Here is a 25,463-nt window from a genome sequence, read left to right as displayed (position 1 = left end):
GTCTTAACACAGCCCCATCTCCCTATCCAGTCTCCCTTGCACCATTGTTCCTTGTTTCCACTGCCACCATGCTGGCCGCCTTCTGATTCCTCATTCGTGCCACCTCAGGGCCCCACCCATGCTGCTACCTCCTCCCCCAGCTCTTTCCGTCCCGTGGGTCTCGGCATGTCATTTCCTGTAGTACATTTTTCCTGATTCCATCCTTTTACGTTCTGTTTCCCTGTGTGTACTTATTATTTCTTTATTGTTTGGCTCGCCTGCTAGATTGGAAGTGTTCTGAGGGAAGGGACCCTCAGCGTCTCTTCTGCCCATTGCCATGTTACCATCTTAATACTGTATGCCACACTCACTGAATATTTATTGGATGAATGACGATTCTCCTCTCATTTCCTTGGTCAAACTGCATCCAGAAAAGAATACTAAGACCCAGAGAAATTAATGACAGTGAAGCAAGAAGTCCAAGTTCCTGGAATGTCTGCCCAGTGGTGGTTCTTGGAGCACGAAGCACAGGGAAATGAGTAAGGCACCGCTGATCAGAAACGAGACTGGCTGATTTCCTCATTAGTATTCCACACTTGTCCTAAGACTTTCCATGAACCAAGAGGGAACTCCCGGAGTAACAGGCAGGACTACCCCAAAGCAATTGAAGAGGAAGAGCTGAAATTAGTTTTCTGGCAACACTGCCTTTCGGGAAGGCCCGAACTCCCAAGAGGCCAGATGTTCAGGAAGGACAGTAGCATCCCAAGGCCTAAAGAGCCACGGGACTGACCGGGCAACAGCTCCACCCATGTGTTGCATGATGCTCTGCATATCACTGAAGCCCCATAGTATTGGTGAACTTGATGTGAAACCACAGAAATGGCTCCTCCGTGCCGTGAGACAGGGAGGCCAGGTTTCTTCTCCTCGGCATGTTACACAGAGAGCATCTCACTCTGTTTTTTCTGAAAACGCACGAGCGTTGCTGGCTACAGAGTGTACTATAAATTGATGGCACTAAAAAGCTCAGCCTTGGACCAGAACGGAGAACAATTCACATCACAGCCTCTCCTGGTCTTTGAGGTGACGTCAGCTGCGAAGTCACGCCTGCAATTAAGCAGCTGGCTCGGCATTTGCTACCCTCAGGTTAGACCTTTATGTCCAAACGAATCCCAAAAAGTGAAGGTAAAAAAACAACAACCCTGAACCACATTGGGAGCCCAGTTTGTGCAGCGGTGGGATTTATTTTTAACGAGTTTATTTATTGTGTCTTAAATCAGCCTTAATGAATCTGAGAGAAGAGTTTCAAGGTTCACATGTTATGGCTCAAGGACGAGTCTGGGGCCCTGAGTCCAAACACACTGTGATTGGCTGCATGTTGCTAAACAACAGAAACAGCCCTGCATCCGCTGTCCTTGCAGGGCTGGGCCTTATTTACAAGGGGATCACCCGAGTGCCTTCTGCAGCCATCAATAAAGCACTAACGGGATATAAACGATGGCTTGCACCCACAGTCAAGTAAAAAGGTCGGGCTGAGGCGAACAATGGATTCTATTAGGATAGAAACTGTAGAGAAGATATTCTTTTGAATTTATTCTCAGTCAAGACAAAAAAAGGAGAAGCCCCATGAAAGTGCTTCCCGCTTAGAGAGAGAAAGGTTCCCCGCTGACAGGTGCTGCCTAAGCTCCAACATTCATTCAGAGGGGACTGAATGGGCATGTTCTGTGTGTGAGACCCCAAAGATACAAATAAAACACAGCCCCTCCCTCACAGATGGGGAGACAGGTTATGCAAAAGCCTGAAAAAACAGGAAGCCAGAAGTAAACGCTGCTTTTTGTTTTAAATTCTCACCGGAGCATATGTTTATTTACTTTAGAGAGAGAGAGAGGAAGGGAGGGATAGAAAGAGAAAGGAAGAGAGAGAAACATCGATATTCGATCGGTTGCTTTCCATACTCGCCCTGACCTGGGATCGAACCCGCAACCTTTTTTGGTGTACGGGTACGACACTCCAACCAGCAGCCACCCAGCTGAGGCAGTAATTGCTGTTTTTTTAAAATCCTCACCCAAGGATCTTTTTTCCCCATTGAGAGTGGAAGGGAGAGGGAGAGACAGAGAGAAACACCAATATGAGAGAGACACATCGATTGGTTGCTCCTGCATGCCCCCGAATAGGGCTGGGAGCCTGCAACTGAGGTACGTCCCCTTGGCCGAAATCGAACCCGGGACCCTTCAGTCCACAGGCTGATGCTCAACCCACTGAGCCAAACCGGCTACAGCAGTAACTGCTGTTTTTTAAGAGAGACCAGTATGTTGGGTAAGTTTAGCCTTGTGAATATTTTGCTGCCCAGAATGATGGCAGAATTGGGGGGATAGGAAGACTACACTGAAATTGCGTGGCAGCCAGGGCCAATGATGGGCCCTTAGGAGGCGGGATTTCATGTTGAGACACACAATTAAGAATCCAGCAAAATGTGAAACCAGACTAAATGAACACAAAGACAGATGGAAGTCTCCAGGTTATGGTGGACTTAATAATTCTTGTTGAATGAATGAATGAATCTCTCCCACATGTCATCCCATCTATTGCTCACCTCAGATTCTTTGTAGTAACGTTCTGGAATTTCATCGCAGGCAATATCAATAAAGCAAACTTCTCTCTCGAGGTCTTTGGCTTCACTGTCAAAAATCTGAAAGAGCAGAGCAAGAGATCAAAGGTTAGTGATACCAGGTGATAGCTTCAAGGTGCCCGCTGGCAGAATTACAACCCACAGAGCATCTTCACGTGGCTTGGTGCCCCTGGCTAGTGCCTTCTGGGGCCTCAGAACTCACAGGAATCATGAAAGGCTTTTATTCACTGCCTGTGTTTGTCACATCAGAGGCAGGTGTAGCATCAATCACCGCTGGGTAGAAGAAAATGAAGGTTGTTTTTAGAAGTTCAAGACTGAAGACATAAATCTCTTTCCAAAATGATGTCTGCTGAACAGGGGGAGTGAAGAGGCTAAAAAGGATCTAGCTAGATATGAGACATAAAGCGGTAATACAGCCAAAGATTTAGGGAATTTAAAAATGTGGGTTTTTTTTTTTCATTAAAATTTTTATATCTACCTAATTTCACAAAGAATACACGCTCACTGTAGAAAATACAGATAAACAGAAGAAAGTAAAGATCTGGGTAACAACCCAGTTACCCAGGGATACACACAGGGTTATTCTTGATCACGTAAGAGCATGGTTTCCTCGGTACACAGAGGGGTAGGAAGGTAAAACCTTGAAAAGATACGGAGATGACTTCCCGCCAGTCTACTCTAGGTTTCATGGCCCACAATGACGATCACTTGCAAATAAATATGTAAGACAGCTACATATACAGATATACATGAAGGCTGATTTAAGACACAATTTTGGTGGAAAGATTACAGTCCTCTAGTTTTTCCAATTGCCATTTTTCTAGACTAAAGTGATCACCTTCCCAGCCCTTCTGAAGGATCTGAAGGATGGTAAACAAATTAAGTTTGCAAAACCACTTCATCCTTGCAGGTTTTTTAAAAAAAAAAAAAAATTCTTAGCCCTAACCGGTTTGGCTCAGTGGGTAGAGTGTCGGCCTGCAGACTCAAGGGTCCCAGGTTCAATTCTGGCCAAGGGCATGTACCTTGGTTGTGGGCACATACTCAGTGGGGATTGTGCAGGAGGCAGCTGATTGATGTTTCTCTGTCATCGATGTTTCTAACTCTCTATCCCTCTCCCTGTCTCCTGCATGCCCCCTACTGGGGATTGTGCCCACAACCTGAGCATGTGTCCTTGACTGGGATCCTTTAGTCCGCAGGCCGATGCTCTATCCACTGAGACAAACCAGCAAGGACCATCCTTGTAGGTTTTAACTATCCTCCCTACCTCCATCCCCCCCATTTTCACAGTTGAGCTAATTCCAGCAGGGGAACCATCCGTTAACACTAATTAAATCTGACTCTTCAGAAGGGAATGAAATATTTGGGAAGAACAGAGTGGTTGATGCCTAAGAACATTGTCTTGACACACAAATTTGGTGCCTATTAATAACACCATCTCCCAGGAGGGCAACTGCAGGCCTCTTTGCATGCTACGCTCCCCCTGCTTTGCTTCTCAAGTTTAAACAATTAGTCCTTTCCAAATGCTTTCTGAATAATGTTGGTGCTCGTAATTATCCTCCAAGTCTGCTGTTCGCTCTGTTGCTAATTTTCTCCTAAAACGCTTGGAGACTGGACTCTTTCAGATTTGTTCAAGGAGATTAATCCTATGGTCTGACCTGAGGTGGTCACTGCATTTTCCTTAGAGGCAGAGAAAGACTGGCTTCTGGATCAGCTCTGATCCCTTCCACTGCCACGGGGAGCCAAGTGCTTCAGGATACGCACACAGTGGACAGCTTAGGAATGAGAGAGACGGTGAGGAAACAGGTTCAAGGCTGAGTGGAGAAATACACTGTGAGATGAAATACTGGGTCCTAGGTTGTTTGTGTGAGTGTTTTCCCTCTCCCTTTCATGCACGAGTCTCTTTTAAGTGTGTGCCAAGAGAAGAAAGACTCGTGCCTCATTAAGACAACAAACCAACTCGGAATCCCCAGAGGGAAATGAGCTTCTGGAGAGTAAATTACAAAAGAAGTGAGAGGTTGGACATTTATTGGTGGTAAAAATTTATGGGACTGAAAGAAGGGGGCATAAACAGGGGCTAAGGTAGTTATTGACGGATTATGTGGCTTTTCCTACTTTAATTCAAACAGTTTTGACCGCCCATTTTAGCAGTTATCAGATCGTTGCCTCTCAGCTCCAAGTTCACCCTTTGGTCTCTGCTTGGAAATAATGGCCTGGACCCTGTAAGCACTTCTTTGTAGCAGGTACAACATTAAGCCATGAACTCAGGCACTCTGCAGGAAGAAGGAGGCTTCTCTTTCTGGTTTAGATCTTACTCCTTCCTTGGGTATTTCTTCTCCCTTATGAGGAGAGTATTACTATTCCCAATTTGCAGATGAGAAAACCAAGGCTCAAAGAACTAAAAAGCTTTGCCCGAGGTCACACAGCCAATCAGCAGGGAAGCTCCTATCCAGGGCATCTTCAGCCTTCACCATTAGGCTCTGCCCACTCTTGATAAAAGGCTGCCTTTTGGCACCCAACTGAGAAGACACATATCAGTCAAAAGCGCTTCCTGCTTCTTTCCAGAAAGATGAAATTGGAATCTGGTTTTCCTACTGCTATTTATAAAATGTATGTCCCCAAAGACTTGGAGCTCTTCTTCTGGTTGTTGAGTAGCTGATGCTGCAGTAGAATCTACGTAGGGACCCTTTGGTTCAAACTCTAGTCTCTTTCATTAATGTGACACTTAACTTTTGCATCACAGTCAATGAAATACCAAGCACCTTTGCACTAAACCTTTCAGGGTGGGGTTCCCACCGCCTGAACAAAGCCACAAAAAATCATTTTGAGGACCTCAACATCCTCTTCAGGCTCCAGATACAAAAGTCGTAATTTCCAATAAACAACTAGTCTCCCAATGATTAGAGATTTTAGGAGATGCTCTTTTTTATTTTATTGATTTTTTACAGAGAGTAAGGGAGAGGGATAGAGAGTTAGAAACATCAATGAGAGAGAAACATTGATCAGCTGCCTCCTGCACACCCCCTACTGGGGATGTGCCCAAAACCAAGGTACATGCCCTTGACCGGAATTGAACCTGGGACCTTTCAGTCCGCAGACTGACACTCTATCCATGGAGCCAAACTGGTTAGGGCAGGAGATGCTCTCAAGTTCTCGTTGAGTACCTGCTGAATTAATGGAAGGCATTAGTTTCTGCTTTCCAAAGAGGAATCTATGGCAGGAATACTGAGTACTAACTGATGTTAGTTTCCTTTCATAAGCCTGAGTTCTATTTCCTTGGTTGTAAGCACCCTACCTTTTCATGATTCCCAAAATAGGGCTCAATGTAGAGTGGAAACCTCCTGTATTGGTCCTATATCGGGAATTAGGGGATCTGAGTTTGAATTCAGTTCTCTGTGTAACCTTGGGCAAAGCCCTGCATCTCCGCAGTTTCTCCATGTCATCATCTGCGAAATGAAAAGCTTAGTCTAGATGGACGGTGTCAGGGAGTTGTGGAATATCCTGGAATTGTAGCCAGAATTTGGGCAGGTGCATATTTTGGAGAGATTGACCGCTTTCATGTGATTATCAGAGATCTGTGGTCCCAGTGAGGTTGGGATGGAGTGACCCAGCTCACCACTAATATTCCTTCCAGTTAAAGTGTCTGTGATGTTGAGTGACCTCTGGGTCATGTTATCTTCCAAGTCTTGCTCTTTGGCTCAGTCCCTCTCTGCCCCTTCACCCCACAGCCAGCTGACTTGGGTGGTGCACAGAGGGACTGCAGCAGGGAAATGGGAAGTGGGGGTGGTCACGATGTAGTGTAATCAGAGGCCACAGCCTAATCTTCATGCTTCGTTTAGGCCCGATCCAGAATTAAGCCAACACTGTTAGACACAGACAGAGGCTTGGCCAGGCCTCCGGGGAAAACAGCACGAGTAAGTATTCATCTCAGCTTCTCCAGTGGCAGCAACAGCAGCTGCCAGAACTCTGGTCCAACCACCACCTCTTTGAGTAGGAGATCTGCTGAGATAGGGTCAGGACAAGATGCATCTTGTTGGTACATCATCAAGTCAAACGATGCCAGGATTGCACCTGACACAGGTGTTATGCACCTCCAGGCCTCAGGCAGAACCCATTTCTTTCTGAGATGGCAGTTGGGTTTGGGAGTTCATTGTGGTACTTTCCCTTATCCTCTACAATAACGCTCCCATGTTTGGTTATTATCAGACATGCCCCCCTACAGATCATCTGCAATGGATTTCAGGGCCAATCTGGTTGGCTCCCCTTCCCCTCCCCCGCAGGCAATGAACACCCCATAAACACACTCCTTTTAATATGAACTGAGCAGTACTCCAGGAAAAGGCAAGTCTCCCAAGTAAATACTATCTTACAGAGTCCAAAATGAAAAGGGAGTAGTTTTCCTTTTTTTATAAAGTATTATGAACATTAAATATCAAGCACCTTTAAAACCTTCATATAGTTTGACCCAGTAAGCTTAAGCTTTGAAAATTTATCTTAAGAATCTTAAGTAAAGGGAAAGCATTATGCACAAAGATTTTCATGGCAACATTATTGTTTAAAAAATTAGAGAGAGAAAGCACGCAGCTTAAATATCCTAGTATGCGAGAATGGCCAAGGAAATTATGATAAATCCATTTGATGAACCATTATGTAGCCATTAATAACTCCATTCTCAAAAAAGATTTTCCCAGAGGGTAAACATGAGGTGGAGAGGATGGAGAAAAGGAGATGCCCCACATTTAATGCAGGAAAATGCTGAGTTGTGAGGTCATAAATCAGAAGAGAAAGGTGCATTGATAGATAATGGACGGTGTTTTAACAACGAACTAGACTTCTTCCTTGGACAAGACTGTCTTTCTAGATTTTGTGATCTCTCTTGTTTTGCTTCTAGATGTTTCTAACTTCTGTGATCTCTCTTGTTACAGCCCATCGAGGGAGACCACTGTGTCTGATGGCTCTCCAGAAATCCACAATCCTGGAACTCAAGAGACTGGGCAGCCGCTTTTTCTCTATAATAGTAACTTGTGGTTTCAGATCCAAGTTTAGATGGGAACTCTCTGTACTTTCTGCACAATTTTTCCATAAACTTAAAACTGCTCTAAAAAAGTCTATTGTTAAAAAAAAAAATTGATGGGGGTAGGAAGAGATCCAAGCTTAGGAGCTGTGTGGATTTTCCTGCCATCTTCCCAAGTTACCAAAGATGCATGGTAGGGGTGGTTGATTAGTAGGGATTTTTAAAAAAATATATATTTTATTGATTTTTTACAGAGAGGAAGGGAGAGGGATAGAGAGTTAGAAACATCAATCAACTGCCTCCTGCAGATGTGCCCAAAACCAAGGTACATGCTCTTGACCGGAATCGAACCTGGGACCCTTCAGTCCGTAGGTCGACGCTCTATCCACTGAGCCAAACCGGTTAGGGAGATTAGCATGGATTTTGAAAAATAAAATCCCATCTTGTTTTATGCTTCAGATATGATTAAAGGTATAGAGAATCCCAACTAAGCCACTGTTCTACCCTCACTTTATTTCACTGCACTTGGGCGATCTCAGGGGAAGCAATTGACTAAGACATACCAACAAAGAATTCAGCAAGCAGGCATGCTGGAAGCAGGATTATTGTTTTAACAATGCTTTCATCTTAATGCTCTGGATTTGTAAAGTGGCCATTGGCTTGGTGGAGAGCAGTGGTTAATACACTAGGCATATGGGGCTAGAGTTGGCTCATGGCTTATTGATTATTATCTCATAGCAGCATATCTGGTAGGGAGGGCCTAAAAAGCACTTATGGTAGGTAAAATAAATAAATAAATAAATAAATAAATAAATAATCCCAAGTTAACGACGAAGTAAACCATCATTTTATTACCCCATTACTACTGGTATTCTCACCAAGAACATTGTCACGCCTGCACAACTTGATTGTGACTGTTTCATACATATGTGCACTCTATGATTCAACCCAACAGCATGCAACATTGCCATTAAGATGGAGATAGAGAAGGATCATCTTCTTGGGTCTCTTTAAAAACATTTCTGCTTCTGTTTTACCATGAGAATAGAGACGTGGGTAACTGTTATTTGTTCTGAAGATGGAATTACTTAAGACGGTGCTCGGAAGAGAAGCTACTAGGTACACAGCAATCAATAACTCAGCAAATATTTATTAGGTACCTACTATGTGCTCAACACTGTGCCTCTTAAAATATGTGAGATAAGGTCCACTCAAGGAGGACCTTGATTTTATAGAGAAGACCTTTCCCTTTCTCCACCCGCCTCCAAGTTTGCAAAAAAATTCAAAAACAACAGACAAAAACCTGATGGCAACAGAAGAGACAGAAGGACAGGGATGACATAGGTCGATGCTCACCAGTGAAGTTCAGAATAAAAAGCTGCCGTTAAATGCACCCGGAGGAGAACAGCAGGATAAAGAGGGAAGGGTGCCTGAGACGGTGGCAGGATGGCCTCAGGGTAGAGAGCACAACAAAGTGAGTCTGAATTCATAGCACGGCCCCTCCAAGGGAAGGGACACTCCTTTCTCTTCCAGAATCTGTGTCTAGACAGAGCCCCAGAAAACCAGTTGAGGGTTGAGAACCATTTTGTGTCACGACCCAAGGTCCATGCAGGGAACAATGGAGAACCCTGGCTCATTTGGGTGAATTGAAGGGTGAAGAAGAAGGTTCAAGAGCCAGTAATCAGTGTGACATGATGACCGATGAGAAAAAGACTCTGATCGTAGAAATGATGCTCCAGGTCATGGCAACTAATTATGAAATGTACAGAAAAGTACATTACAGCAACGCAGAGGGTCACAATGCTATTGCTCCATCCATTTACTAAAAAGGCTTTTAGGGCACAAATACGCTTCTCAGTGACATTTCCCAGGGCCGCTGTCACAAGGCTCTTTTCACTGGCTTGGTCTGATTCTGGGACAGAGCAGCCTCCATCCGAATCCTTCTTCTGGGGCCGCAGCCCCCATTGGACATACAGCCTGTGTCACGCCGGCCACACTTCACATGGACACGTGTGGATCCTGGCACCTGATGTGTTATATGGTTTTCCCCGCAGCAGGATCAATATGCTTCCTAAAATAAACCTCAGAAGCTGAGCTTAAAATAGTTTCAATTTCTCCCAGTTCCTTCTTCTGTCAGTTTGCAGGGTGATCTCTGGGAACTAGAACTGCTGGTTTTCTCAAGGTGAGGAGTCGATATTTAACCTGGACGCACTGTAGGCTGGCTCTGGGACAGCCCTGGCGCTGGGACAGCCTGCAGTGGCCTCAGTGTTTGGGCTTTGCCATGGCAAGGCAGCTCCGATCCCTGTCCTCCCCTTACACCTCTGTTGAGCCTGCACAATGAAGCCTTTGCACAGAGAGGCAGAGCTCCTGACACAGGAAAATTACTTGCTTTTCCCTGAGAAGCCACTACCTCAGCCTGGAGGGGAGAGAATAAAACACTGAGATAGATGGCTTGCTGAGGCCCGTGGTGGGGAGGCCACACCGGGGAGTCAAAAGACAGGAGCGTGACAAGAAGGCTGCCAGGGCCTTGTGTCTCCTTCCAGCTCGTTCCCAGCATGCCCCTCTGGGCAGAACAGTGGGACGGGCACCAGCCCCAAACCACTTAAGACTCAGGATAGATATTACATCAACTGTCAGAAAAAAACAAACAAAATAAAGAGACAGATTGTTACATTTTCCAGGTAGAGTTTTTTTGCTTTTAATGATACATTTTCTTTTTTAAAAAAAATATTTTTATTGATTTCAGAGAGGAAGGGAGAGGGAGAGAGGACAGAAGTATCAATGATGTGAGAGAACCATCAATCGGCCACCTCCTGCATGCCCCCCACTGGGGATTGAGCCCACAAACCCGGCACGTGCCCCTGACCGGAACTTAACCCGGGACCCCCACCCACTGAGCCAAACCGGCTAGGGCCAGGTAGGTTGTTTTTAGTTTGGTTTGCCCCTCTGCAAGGATTGGTTCTAAATACCGCCCAAGGCTAAGTTGGGGAACTCTGCGAGGCCTCCTGGTTGAGCTCCATAGACCTGGCCCAGGCAGCCAACTGGTAGGTTCTAGAAGGAGCTTCCAGGCCTGGGCATGATAGAGTTGGGCCAGCAGGTGGGAGGGGTTGGCCTCCTGAGCTCTCCCCAAGATGGAGGCATGACTAGGCCAGAGACCCCGGATAGGCCTGTCCCTTCGGTTCCCCCAGGGAGGAGGAGCCTGTGGCCTCATTCCTCCCTGGTCAGACCAGCCCTCAAAGGCACAACCATGGGTCAACTCTGGGCTGTCCTTCATGTCATTCTAATGTAAAGACATTTTCTTTTCTCCTTTCCCCTTATCACCATACTCCTGCATCATGGAAAACAGAGTTAGCAAATCGTAGAGAGGAAATAGAGTCTGGTGCTGATGAGCCGGACTCTAGGCACCAGACCTGGGTTTGAGACCAGGCTGTGCTGCTCGGCGGAATGACCTGGGTGTGCTGCCGAGCACAGCCGGACCTCACTCTTCTCATCTGTGAAGTACTAGCACATCCTCCCTCACTGGGCAGTGAGGCAGCCGATCGGTGATGTTTCTCTTTGATCATTGATGTTTCTATTGCCCTATCTCTCTCCATTCCTCTCTAAAATCAATAAAAACATATTTTAAAAATGCATTTCTTTATCAAGCTGCCACATGGAAGATGAAATAAAATTGATAGGTGACAGCAAGTCTTTCATTTAATTGCATTGTGCACAACTGGACTAGTGGCATCCCAAGAGCTCTAGAAAAAAGATGGCCATTACCCAGGTCCCATTAAACACAGCACCATGAGCATATATGGCCCCAGGGGTAGTGGGGAATATGCTATACAACTGATATACCTCATGGATTGGTGCATCCTTCACACTGTATTTTAACATTTATTTAGTCAAAGCTCAACATTTAATTTTTTAATTTTTTGCTGTTGTTGAACTGAACTGTTGGGCTAATACCTTCAGCTTTCAGTTTTAACATTAGCACTGTCTGCTAGTTCATTTTGTTGTCTGCCAGCAAATGACTGACATCTTGGTAGCCAACAAGTGGTAGCAGATGTCAAAGTTTAGGAAAAATTTGTGGGAGAAAAAAGAATTGAGAAAAATCTCATCCACTAAATTTCCTTCTTTCTGCAAATTAGGAAACATAATTGTAAAGTTTAATTTTACGGCTGAATCCCTTGGAGCAAAGGATAGTTTTCGAATCATGCCTCAATACCAAGGACAAGAGCCTGAGGGGGAACTTAAGATCCTTGCACAGAACATGCCCTTCCAGCATGTTCTAAACAGCACTTCTGCACTTTCATCTACACACACATCACCTGGGGAACTTTCCAAAATGCAGGTCCTGGTTCAGGGAATCTGAAGTAGGGCCTGAGATTCTAGTAAGGCCCCAGGGGATGCTGATGCTAAAGGTTCTGTAAACATCTGATATTTTGGGGAATAGAAACTTAAGGCTGGGAATCCAGAATCAAGAAACTGCAGAATGGAATCCCACCCTAGCAATGGAAGCCACTGTGAAATCAGTTTTGGGGTTTAAATGGATCCCCGCACAAGGCTCTGTGGGAGATGGGTTTAGTGAGAGATTGTTCTAGAAAAGAGATAAGGACTTTAACTAGGGCAGCAGTAGTTGAAATGGAGAAGATAGGATGGATGTGAAATTCCACCCAAATGGAATTTCCAAAAGGCAAATGGAGGCAGGGAATTTGGCTCCTTTTCCTTAACCCAATCAGACTGGCTTCTGCTCTGAGTTATCCTGTTAGGGCTTCCTGAGCAGTCTGCAGAAGTTAAGAGGCCAGCTTGGAAGTGCACTGTTGCCTCTGCTCTGAGATTCTTCCTGTTGTTCCTCAGGGTGACTTTCCATCAGCCTTCCTTCCTCCTCCAGGGCTACACAAACACGGCAGCCTGAGCCTCTGCCCACCCCCTGCACTGGACCTCCACCACCAGCTGCATGATGAACACAGCTTGGAAAAACTGAAGGAGGCCAACATCTCCCCAAAGCCAGAAAATAGAACTCAGGGAAGTCACACAGTGTGGGGAAAGGACGAAAGTCCACAAAGACCCAGTATTCTGGCCAAAGACGCACAGTCTGCATCTAATCATGAGAACACAAACAGGAAAACCCAAGCATGAGGGGCATCCGCACAATATGGCTGTACTTTCCAACATGTCAGTGTCATGGAACACGGATTAAAGGAACCCAAAGAAAGTGACAGCTAAATGCAATGTATGTGTCTACACTGGAACATAAATCATGAAGGTTTCTTACTGTTGTTCCCCATAAGCAACTGGCAAAACATAAATATGACTCTATCAGATCTTAGTATTGCATCAATGTTAAATTTCCAGAGCTTAGTCATTGCACTGTGGTTACGAAAGGAAAAGTCCTTGTTTTTAGGGCATGGATGCGGAAGTATTGAAGGGTGAAGAGGGTCATGATGTCTGCAACTAACTCTCAAAGGGTTCTGGAGAAAAATATGTTCATATTTATGGAGAGAGAGGGAGAGACAAAGCAGATGCAGAAAAAGGTTAACAACGGGTGAATCTAGAATCACTGTATTATTTTTGCAATTTCCCTGTAGGTTTGACATTTTTTAAAATAAAAAATTTAAAAGAAGGTCACAAGACATTGCTGGTTTGGCAAAAGCAGCTAAAATGCCAGAAGCAAGTCATGAGCAGGGCAACTGGGCGCATCATCCAGTCTTAAGCGTCACTTGCAATAGAGACACTCTGACCCTCTGCGGTGGTCAGTGCCGTGTGACCTGGGACAGAGGGTGGACATCGAAAGTTCTCTCGGAAAATGCTACCTCAGTTCCGCTGCATCATGTAATTCCTGGGACTGGCCCCCTCTCTGGAAATCTGAAGGGAGCAGTTTGATAGACAGGCACTGTCTTGTAAGAGTTCTTCCTGGATCCCATAATGATGCTCCACCATCCCAGGGAGCAGGTGCCACTGGCATCGGATCACTGCATACTTCTCCTTCTGAGTTACATAGAGCAAGAAGGTGGCACCCGATTTTTGCCCTAATGGTGCTTCCTCCAACTCCAAATGGAAAATGGGCCTTGCTGATCATTATTTCTTCTCTGCTGGAGGTAATGTACCCATTCTGCGCATGGACCAACCAAGGACAGCAGAGTGGGGCCGGCTGCCTGGGTTTCTGCAGAACCATTTTAAAGGCAAGCAACAGCCAAGTTTCCAGACAGACAATGGTTTGTTTCTAGGCTTATATCTGGACATCCCAGAACAATCTGATGGAGGGTTGCTAAACAAGAATTCTTTTGCACCTTTCTTTTTTCTGGTCTTTCTTTCTCTCTCCCTTATTATTATTATTTAATGAAAAGGAAAAGGGAAAAAAAAAACCTTTCCTGGCCCAGAGCCTAAAATCTCTTCTTGTGATGCTAATCTCTCCTCCCTGACTCCAAGTCACCGCTGTTGGCTCTGTGCCTGTTTAATAATCGTGGTTGCTGATAGCAGGTTGTGTCAGCGTTTCCATTATGAAGCTCTAAAAATGTTCCTGAGATGGTCATACAGTCAGTGTTCCAGGCAACGGGTCCTTACCCCACGGCCGGTCGTCCAGGTGTGGACCAGGTATCACCAGCCTGCATTTACAAACCTCATCTCTCAAGGCCATTTGGCCTATAAGGGTGCTCCTTTAGAGTTTTTAGGGAAAGCCAATTTTCTGTTCGATGCTTCATTCTGTAAGCATCTCTTTGAAGGCATCTGAATTTGAGTCTGAGTAAAAAACAATTAAGAAAAAGAGAGCCCTGCCCGGTGTGGCTCAGTTGGTTGAGTGTCATCCCATGCACTCAAGAGAAAGTATTTTTGTCTCTTTTTACTCTCCTCATTTCTCTTAACCCCAGTTTTCTGTAACGTATGTAAGACTTGTTTACATACCGAAGTCTTTTCAACCAAACTACTAAATAATTCCCCCCATTTGTCACCTATTGCCCATTGTTTCTTGAACTCAGACAGCCAGTATAGGGCAGAAGCTTCCATCACTGACACTTCCCACAGTCCACTCTGACCATAGGATCTGCTTCATGGCAGCTGAGGTGGAGAGTGGAAAGAGCAAAGAATACACGCTTAAAAGTGTATTCTTAATTGTCTGGCTTTAAACATCTCTCAACAGCAGAGCATAATAATGTCCACCCTAAGATGATATGAGTGTTAACTGAAATAATATATAGCAGATGCTCTCAACTCTAAATGCATTGTGTTTTGGTGCAGGTCCCTAACAGGAGCTCCCTGAGTGCCTGCTGAATGCACTTCATTTCCTGATAACCGCAGGGGGCATTTTTCTGTCTGACACTGGGGTAGTTTTCCCACCTGGTTTGAAGAGCTGTCTTCCTGCCCATTACTTATTATTTTATTGTCCATGATGACTCCCAGGCACAACCCACAACAAATACAAGGACTTACTGGACTGCCTTCACTAGCCACTAACAGTTCAGAGGGATGACAGAAATAAAGAGCCACGCATGCAATGTCTCCTAACTAAAATCTTCAGTAAGAAAAGATTGGGAGATTCTCTGGATAAATATGCAAAATAGGGGAAGATCACAATACACCCCGTGAGGACTCTCTGCACCAGGGGCAAGGTCTGTCTCCAAGCTGTAGGGCGGCTGCCAGTTGGCATGTGCTCAAGGTCTTGCACAGACTATGGAAAATCCATAAACAGTTTAGGACAAAGACTTTTGCAGAGCGGCCTCTCCCTCGCGTGGTGAGATGTGCTGAGGAGTTTGGCTGTGGATATTTTCAGATGTCCTCTGGCACTTGACCTCGGCCGAGGGAGGCACATGTGGACCAAAAGGTGGGGAAAATAAATCAATCAGACATTGGGCTCCAGGAACAGAATTCTTGGTTCAATTTTGCTCCTGTCAAGGTTTATCTTTAGCCTCATTTTATTTTTAACTTTTCCTTTTTGCTGTTGGGTCTCTGGGGCCGGTCTCTTTTCTATCGTGGTGTTTCCACCCAGATCGTCTTTCTCTCCGAATCTGATCATTTTCATTCCCTTCTGATGTGCCATGAGCATCCTGGCTACCATCCTCACCCTCTAAGGTCGGGGTATCTAACTTGAGCCAGACTCAAAATGGCCCAGCTCTGTCCTTCCACCCACATTTGAAAATGCACACAAACTGAAGACATGTTTGAAAAGCCATTTTCTGTTTCAAGATTATTTCCAGCCCTACAAAACTTGGGAGGAGAACAAACAAACTTGACATTGCTTCAGTAACATGGGAAGGGCTATTTCTCTTTGTTCACTATGAAAATTTAAACCTTTAGCCAGGCTTTCAAAACTCAGGTAGCAGATTCCACATGCAGTTTTATAATTCCATTTTTAGAACCGAATATAGCATATTAATTACATGAGAGCTCATGCAATGAGGCCAAACTAACCTAGAATCAAGTCCCAGGTCTGCTGCTTGCCAGCTCTGACCTTGTGAGACCACAGGCTCTCATTAAACCTCAGTTCTCAGCTGGAGAGCAGGAATAATCATAGTTGTGAGGACTTTGTAAGATCACAGCTATAGATGGGTTAGCAGGATGCTGCACTCGTGCTCAGTAAATATTCCTGCCAATATCCATCTTGTTATCATCATTATCACTGGCCGACAGCCACATCATTATCATCACTGTTACTTTCCCCACTTACTGTTTGTTAATCCTTCCTCACCAGAGGATATTTTTTTCTATTGATTTTTTTAGAGAGAGTAGAAGGGAAGGGGAGAGACAGAGAAACATCTACGTGAGACACATTGATTGGTTGCCTGAGTGGGGCCAGGGATTGAGCCCATAACCAAGGTATGTGCCCTTGACCAGAATTGAACCCGTGATCCTTCAGTCTGCGGGCCAATGCTCTAACCACTGAGCAAAACCAGCTAGAGCTACTTGCCCACTCTTGAAGAAATTACTTTCTAGCTGGGGCCTGCTGGTTTACCTTCTATGCTCTTTGCCTTCCTGTGGCTGAGGGGCATAAGAGAGCCCGATTGCTTCACCTGTACTTCGCAAAAGGGCCATTAGATGGGGCCCTACCATCATTACCCAAGCCAGCAACGCAGTCAACACCCAGCTCTCGTGGTTTGGCTCACGTGTGTGATAAGCTGGGTCACTGGCAAGAAGTAGCGATGTACTACTCCTTCAGAATATAAAGCTCAGCACTGAAGAAGCAGCATATTCAGAATCCCCTTCTAGAAAATAATTATAGGTCCTTGGGAGAAAATTCCTAGAGATCAGTGGTCACTTGTAGAATGAGTGGCACTTGTGGGTCCCTCCTCCTTCCAGGATCATGCTTTCTAGCCACAAGGCCTCATTGCTGATGGGTGTTATTTACAGACCACCAATCTGGAGCCCTGGCCCCTCAAGTCACTGAAGAAGTTCCAAGAGGCTCGCACTCAAGGTTCTGCTTTACCCCAACTCATGTCCATATCTTTGTGATCTCAGTTTCCATATGGACAATACCTTAGGCCTAAATCCTTTTCCCCTTCTCTTCCAATGACCTTCACCTCCATTATACTTCCTACCCACTTCTTCCTAAGCCCCACCCTGGTCTCAAATCTCCTGGAATTATTCCACCTTGGAAATCTGAAAACTTAAGTTACTTATTCTCCAATCTCAACCTCGATTTGCTCACTCTCACTCCCAGGACGCCTTCTTTGTGACCTTGCTGAGCTCTCCAATCCCGAGAGCCGCCACTGGGCTTCAACGCTCAACTTTTTCATATCCTGCTAAATCCACCCTGAAAACAAATCCTGAATCAATCCAACCACTTCTTCTGCATGCTGCAAAGAACAGCTGGGAAAATGACACAATTACTTTCGCTGGTTCTACTAACTCATTCAAAATTTCCCAAATCACCTGACTGCAAAACCTTTTAAGTAATCCTTTTACTCTTGGGAGGTGGTTCCCTCATCCATTTCCCACACAGGTTTATCAATGACCTTCATTCTCCTCCATAAACCCCTCCTCCTGTCTCCTTCCCTGCTCCTCCTTCTCCTTCCTAGAGACACATCCTTCCATGTCCCACCCTCTTCCCTTCCCTCCCATCTTAGAGGTTCATGAAGACCATTCCTTCTCATTTTTATTTAGATTTGGTTTCTTAATTTCTCATTCTTTAAAAATGGACATTTCCTTATTTTTCCCTTTGATCAGCAGGCCCTTTTCTACTTTCAAATTTTCACTCTCCTGCTGGCAACTTCCTCTCAGCATCTCATGGCCAAGAGGTAATGTACAAAAGTAAATTTATCAATTGATAGGCCCACATTTGTTTTTTGTATCCCATGCCTTTCCCTGGTTCACTTTTTAAATACATCCCTTCATTAACTTATTGCATCTATTGTTGCTAATCAGAAGTCCACAGTCAGGGTTATTATTGTCCCTTCTGTATGTGACCTGTCTTTCCTCTGAAGTACCTCTCAAGAGCTTCGAAAAAAATCTTTAATACTCTGCAATTTCATTACAATGAGACTACGTATGGATTTATGTCTACCTTCTTCGTATTAGAGTGATACTAGCGGGTGGCCAGCCTGCTAGGAGTGAAATCTTACCACTCAGCTGTGCAAATTTGGGCAAGTTACACATATTCTCTCTTTTATAATATGTTCACATGTAAAATGCTTTTATCTCAAGGTTATTAGAGAATTAATGAGTTAATACACAGAGAGCACATAGAATGGTGGAACATAGAGGCTCAATAAGTGTTGGACATTGCTATTATTCCAAGTATACTTCTGATCTGAGTTTTCATGGCTCTCTTCAATTGTATTTATTTATAATTTTGATTGATTTTAGAGAGAGAGGGAGAGAGGAAAGAGAGGGGGGAGGAAAAAGAGACAGAGAGCGAGAGAGCAAGAGAGAGAGAAAAATATTGATGTGAAACATCCATCGGTTGCCTCCTGCATGTGTCCTGCAACCTGGGCATGTGCCCTGACCAGGAATGGAACCTGCAACCTTTTGGGGCAGGGCATGACGCTCCGACCACTGAGAAACACTGGCTAGGACCCTTCAATTTTAGAAAGTTCTGCACTTTTATCATTTCAAATTGCTTTTCTGCTTTTCCTCTATTGTATTTTCTGCGGCTATGAGATAACCATATGGCAACTCTCAACTCTCAATTATTAATAGCCAAAACATTTAGCTATTTATTTTTAAAAATTCTTTATGTTTCTGAGCTATGAAATGGGTTGTATCTCTCAATATTGTTTTCTAATTCACTATCCTTTTAGTTGGGTCTAGAGTTTATTTTATCTCCGGAGTCTTTCGTTTCAGTGCCTTGGCTCCCAAATTTCTAACTGCTTCTTTTTCAAATCCTCAGTTCTAGTATCATTTTTATTTAGATTTGGTTTCTTAATTTCTCATTCTTTAAAAATGGACATTTCCTTATTTTTCCCTTTGATCAGCACAAACATGTTATTTTAATCAGATCCATCTATGAAATTATTTCCTTTGCATTCATGATCTGATTATTGATCATACTGGCTGTCTTTCTTAATAATTGGCTTGTGGGATTTTTTTGAGTAGGAACCTTTTTTCCTTTCTCTGTCTTTCTCCATCTCCACTCCCTCCCCCACCCCTTGCATCAATCTTTAGGTTTTATAGTTGCCTCCCAAGGTCAAAACCAGTACTCTAAGCTGTGGCCAAGGAGCCGTCACAGGAGATTCTTTCAGCCCCCTTTTACCAGTGGAGGAGTCCCATCCCGGCCTCTTGCTTTAAACAGTGGGCCTAGCTGTGGTCCCTATTTTGCATGGAGCACTTCTACTCCCATATTAACACTTGCTACTGCTTGTCCCCAGACTCAGAGGCCAGCCACTCCATGTATCCCATTCTCCTGGGTTTCTGTCCTGTTTCTGATCCATGAACCTAGCTGTATCACTTTGTTTTTCTCTTGCTGTACTTTATCTGGCCTTGCTATGTGTTTGGAACAGAGGAGATGTGTCAGAACATGAACTTTTTTTCCTACCAAGATGGGAAGTCTTCCACAGGCTTCTCCCCTCAACCCCGAGTCTCTTTCTGATTCATTTCCTCCCCTTCCTTTCAGAGCCAAGCATTTCCAAAATCTTTTTTTGGTACACTGCAAGCTGGGTTCTGCCCCACCATCTCACTCCTTTTCATAAAGGTCACCGATGGCTTTTTTATTGCTCAATCCCACAGGACCTTTCCAATTCTACGTTCCTGAACTATATGGCTATTATCATTGGTGACTTTTTCCTCCTTGGCTTTCTCTCTTTCCTGGGCCTCTGCAATCCCCTGCATTCCGATTCCCCTCCTGCCTCTCAGGGAGCTCCTTCCCACCCATCTTTACAGATGCTCTTCCACTTCCTTCCCCTCAAATGCTGCTGTTCCACAGGTTCCACCCTTACCTTTTTCTCTTTACCCTTCACACATCCTTTAGGCAACATCTTCCATTCTTATGGCTTCACACTTTATCTCTCAGTCTCGGCTTTGGATTTATATATTCAGTTTCTTACTGGTTATTTTCACTAAATTTCCCATGAGCACTTCATACTCAACCAGGCAAAAAGCGAACTCATCAACTTCTCCTAAACCATTCAAAAATATTCCTTGTCTTGGTGGCACTACCACCAATCCCTGACAAAAACCTGAATTATCCCAGACCCCTGAGCCAGTTGTCCCATTCCATCCCTAAATCTGGTTAGGCACCAATGTATCTCCTTCTTTCTAATTAATCTTCTCCTCTCTATTTTTTTTTTTTTTGGCTGCATTTTTGTCTCATCCAATTTACTGCTGGTCTCCTGTTCCCTCAACTAGTCTCTCCCTGCATCACAACCCTGTCTTTTTTTCCAGTTGCCTCCTCCATCCTCTGTTCACTGTATACCTACCACTTTATGCTGCAATGGTATGACTTGCTTGCCCAAGCTGATGACTCCTCAAACCAAATAGATGTCCAACAAATGTTTCTTTTCTTCAGTATTAAAACTTATCATATATTTTCAGTAATCTAAATGGTATAACTACTACTATGATTAATATCATTAGCAGACAGGTAAGTATAATCAAACAATTGGTTTCTGAGTTCAATATCAATCCATAATTATACAAGCCTTGTTGATATCTTAGGATAGCTGTGTACATCTGATATTGGCAGCTTCTCGTCCTCAAGAAGTGTTTGGTGTTCACTGTAGGCAAAAGCAAGCGTCAGAGACAGGGATAAATGCCATTTGTGGTTAAGTGCCGGATAAAGTCCCTTCCAATGAGGCCAGAGAGTGTATTTGATGTCCTTTCCAATAATAATAATAATAAATTTCCAGGTGGCAGTCAATGATCTTTAAAGTCTTTGTCTCCAGGGATTTTGCTATTAGAATGGCCACAATCCAAAACACTGACAACACCAAATGCTGACAAAGATGTGGAGCAACAGAAACTCTTATTTATTGCTGATTCCAGATGGATTCTACCCTCTATGCAACCATTGATTTGGTTCCAGATGGAGATGAGATATTTGAATGGCTTTACCTGTGCTCCTATAAACCTCGGTTGCAGGCTCAATACTGGTCAGGGTGTATGCGGGAGGCAACAAACAAATGTTTTTTGTACTAGTACAATGAATTAATGCACTATTGAGTTCGCCCTTTCCTTTCAAAGCAAAATAAAGGGCTTCTCAGATTCTCACTGCAGAGTTAAGACAAAGGGATTGAGGAAGACAACTGATATTTACTAAACATCTCTTACCTGTAAAATAGGTGGCTTATATCAATTGTTTGGATCAGAATATTCATTATCATTTTAAAAATGGGTTCAAGGGGATAAGAAAAATCCAAGGGGAAGAATCTTTAAAACATAAGAATCTACTACACCTCCAGGGAATAAAGAACACCCCAGGAATAGTCTTTAAATCAGAAGACTTTACATTTTTGTCAATTTAGAATAATGGTTGGGAACATGAGTAAAACTAGGTCTGTGGAAATCAGCTCCAACTCCTCCATCTCTAAAGGTTGGTGTTGACTGCCCTTGAGACATTGTAGGACTCTTCAAGTACATTACCCCAACTTTGCAGCAGGACAAACTTGTTCAAGTTCCCGAATGCTTGGCCCAATAAAACCACTTCTTCCTTCCTTCCTTCCTTCCTTCCTTCCTTCCTTCCTTCCTTCCTTCCTTCCTTCCTTCCTCTCTCTCTCTCTCTCTCTCTCTCTCTTTCTTTTATTAAAACCACTTCTTGACTTTGTCCAATGTTACAGATAAAACCTGTTATCTGCAGGGGCACTGGCTTGGAATAAGATAAAGCATACAGAGCTGGAAACATCCTTTATGTTGGGCATTCCTATTTGTACAAGTGTATGATAATAACTTTTACACACTGTACCTTTTGTTCCTTAGTACCCCATGGTGTAGACTTTAACAGTGGATCCCAGAATACACAGTTTTTCAGGGGAGCTAGAGAACAAGTCTGACAAAATACATAACTTTCAAAAATCTGTCCTTAGCCTGGCTGGAGTGGCTCAGTGGTTGAGCATTAACCTATGAATCAGGGGGACACAGTTAGATTCCCAGTCAGGGAACATGCCCGGGTAGTGGGCTTGATCCCCAGTGAGGGGTGTGCAGGAGGCAGCCGATCAATGATTCTCTCTCATCATTGATGTTTCTATCCCTCTCTTCCTCTCCCTTCCTCTTTCTGAAATCAATTAAAAAAATTAAAAAAAAAAATCTGTACCCAGAGGGAGTCACTAATTAATTTCTGATTCTTAATTGTATGAGATAATGTTTTTTCCAAGGGTAAGATTTTTTTAATATAAGAGCAAATCTTGGAGGAAATTATAGGAACACTTAGCTAAAGCAGACTATAAAGTCACCCTGAGTAGCACATTATTACTTTCATTTTTCTAAGAAGCAAAGTCATACCATGTGTGCAATGGCGTATCTGGTTTAACATTATCTATTTCAAGCGACCCAGATGGTTCTGAGCAAATCCAGCTGGGTGTTGAAAACAAGGCTTCACTCATAGATCAAAATTAAGGTACTAGAAAAATCAATCTTTCCAGTGTCCTTCATTCCTGAGAACCTTCCTTAATACATTTCATGTTTCATTTCAATATTTCACTCTAGTTTCGACATGCCAACCAAGGTGAAGCTGAGTTATAAACAAACTCCAACTCAAGGCAGATTGGTAATTTCCTCTGAGTGACAATAACACATTTCAGCACCAAATAGTCAATTATTTGGTTTCCCTGAGTATCTACTCCATGATGGCATTTAGTTGATACTTTAAAACATGTATTTAGTAATAACCGGATTGGCATAGCTAAAGAAAATTAAAATCATACCATATAATGGTCTGCATATTCCAAGGTTATTTCTGACTGTTTCTTTAAAGGGCTGGAACAAGATGAAATTTTCAGATGCAGCTCCGTGAGGTTTATATCTAATAAAGTTTATGTAGCAAATGGCTGTGAAGTCTGAGGGACTATACACAGGCCTTCCAGAGGTATTAGTGGGGAAAAACGATGTAACAGGTTAATATTGTGCAGACAGAACTGCTATCAGTCTCAGAAGATCAAGTGCAGGATTTGGTGGGCAACAGCTGACACGCTGCTTGGAGAAAACACAGAGCCTGCACACGAGTAGAGTAAATGGAAGCAACACCTTCAGTGCATCAAAAGCAAAAAACAAACAAAAAACCCTGCTTTGGAACCACATCTATTGGAAATCATTAACTTCTTTTCCATAAGGCCAGCTTCCATCATCTCCTAGCCCCACTTATTTTAAAGATTAAAACGCTGGCTGGTGGAGACGGTGTGTCCTTGAAGGTGTTTATCAGATAGACGGCATCCAGGGAATTTAGAGAGAAATCCTGTTTACAAAGATGAAGGCTCTGAACCTGTAAGCAGAGGAGACTCAACCACTTCTGTTTCAGAGCTCTAGCAGGTCATTGGCATTAACAGGAAGCCAGTCAGTGCCCTGGAAAAGTCGACTAACCTTCTAGGCCTGAATAACTGCATAGCTTATCAGTCAATGACTTTCCACTGGCAGAACCCAATGTTGATATGTTTTATGTTCACACTTTGTATGCAAACACTATTCAGGGCTTAAGTTCACTAACCAGAACCTCAGCGTCCTGTGCAGGAGGAAGTCTCATGGTGAATTCACTGAACTAAAGGCACTACCAGTTATGCCACCAAAAAAGAAAAATGCTGCGACTTAAAATTGTATGATGGCATCAACTCTAGAGTTGTTAAAACATGAAAAACAGTAGCCACTGTAGACTTTATCAACTACGGAAACACCAGTAACAGCTAGCATGTTGAGTACCTAATATGTTTACTAAGGACTGTTCTGAGCACTTTTCAGGATTAATACATTTAATCTTCACAAGTACCCAATGAGTAGAAACTCTTATTACACTCGTTTACAGGGGCACAGAGAATGAAGTAACATGCCTTAACCAGCCGCTAATCAGCTGACCCAGGAATCAAACCCAACTGGTCTGACCCTAGTGGGTACAGCTTTTGTCCCTGTACCATTCTGCCTATATCCTGTTGATTACTACCTTGGACTGGAGACTGTCACCTCTTGGTGCCAAGATGTGTCAATCAGGATCCCCTACAAGTGAGTGAGACCTAAGGAAAGACTGGTTCTGAAATCAGAACTTTCAACTTCCAAGCAGAAGGCCACCAAGCAGAGGGTCCAGGGCTCGCTAGTGACCACTCCCTGCTCCACCTTGGAAAAGTGAACTCGAAGGCTCCCAGGAGTGTGTGACTTCTCAACTTATGCCTGAGGGTGCCCCATCCTGGATGGTGGAAAAGGAGCAGGGACTACAGACTTTGGAAAAGTGAAACCTTCCCTCAAAAGAACTTCCCCAATCAATTTACCCACTCGTAGATCTCCAAGGTCTAACTCTGAAGTGGTTTCCACCAAGCACGCTGAAGTTAAAGAGAAGAAATGAACCCCTGTCTAGGGAGTATTCGACATGCATCATCCCACTGAAGTCTCCCAAGAATCCTCTGAAGCTGGCATCGTTTTCCCCTTTCCACAGCTGGGGAAGCTCAGAACAATGAAGTCCCAGTATCATTAGGTTCTAAGGCCCTGCTCTGGACCCTGTTCGGTAAAGGCTGGTGAGTTCTCTGAATCTAGTACATTGTCCTGCTACGTGGGGCTGGGCAGCTGCTAGCTTCTGGCAGAAACCTAATAATGTGTCCTAGTCCAAAATGCTCCAAGACACAAAGGTTATTGGCCACCATCTGTCGTGAGCAATCCATTCAATGAGGTACAGAAAATTGGGCTCAACAAACAAACACAAAGCTCTAGGTAAATAAACGGGAAGATGTGCCTTGAATTTTTTTTTCCAAGTGAACTGTATGGTTTTCCCACATGAATTAGGTCTCTTAAGAGGGAAAGGAAAAAAAAAAAAAAAAAAAGCCAAACATTTGGGAAGCAACTGCAAAGTGACAGGACCTGAGAATGGCTCACAGAAAGTAGGAGATATTTAAATCTCCTTCAATAGTATTGTTAGATGAATATTTTTTCACGAACCACAGAAGACCAACAACATCCAGAAAAATATCAGGGATCATATAACAAATAGCCACTCCCCACCACCCAAAATGAACACATTTACATAAACATTTTGTTACATTTGATTCCCATTCTGCCCTCCCACCTCCACAGTTTTAAAAAAAGGTCTCACATTTAAAGTTGAAATCCCTTCCCCTTTTACTCTGGCTGACCGTTATCATAAGTTTGTCATAAACCTGGTCCATGTTTTTATAAACTTTATATTTTTTACAATGTGTAAATGTATTCGTAAACAATATATTCTTAAATACTTTTAATGGTTTCTCACAATTAGGTTTGAAAACTCCTTTTGCGCCTTAGCTGGTTTGGCTCAGTGGATAGAGCATCAGCCTG

The 25,463-nt window shown here is 43.8% G+C and overlaps 1 protein-coding gene across 2 annotated transcripts in view; it reads right to left on the bottom strand.

The window, feature by feature from the left end:
- The window catches only part of PITPNC1 (phosphatidylinositol transfer protein cytoplasmic 1), a 220,317-nt gene that overhangs the window by 41,413 nt on the left and 153,441 nt on the right, over nucleotides 1-25,463 (bottom strand). For both annotated transcript variants that reach the window (XM_079797208.1, XM_079797209.1), the window contains exon 5: nucleotides 2,570-2,665. In XM_079797208.1, coding sequence (XP_079653334.1) covers nucleotides 2,570-2,665 — 96 coding nt within the window. The remainder of the gene's footprint in view (nucleotides 1-2,569; nucleotides 2,666-25,463) is intronic.

Source organism: Cnephaeus nilssonii, assembly GCF_951640355.1.
Source record: "Cnephaeus nilssonii genome assembly, chromosome: 19".
Classification (NCBI taxonomy): Eukaryota; Metazoa; Chordata; class Mammalia; order Chiroptera; family Vespertilionidae; genus Cnephaeus; species Cnephaeus nilssonii.
Note: the sequence above shows the minus strand (reverse complement) of the source record. Positions and strands in the feature narration are given on the sequence as shown.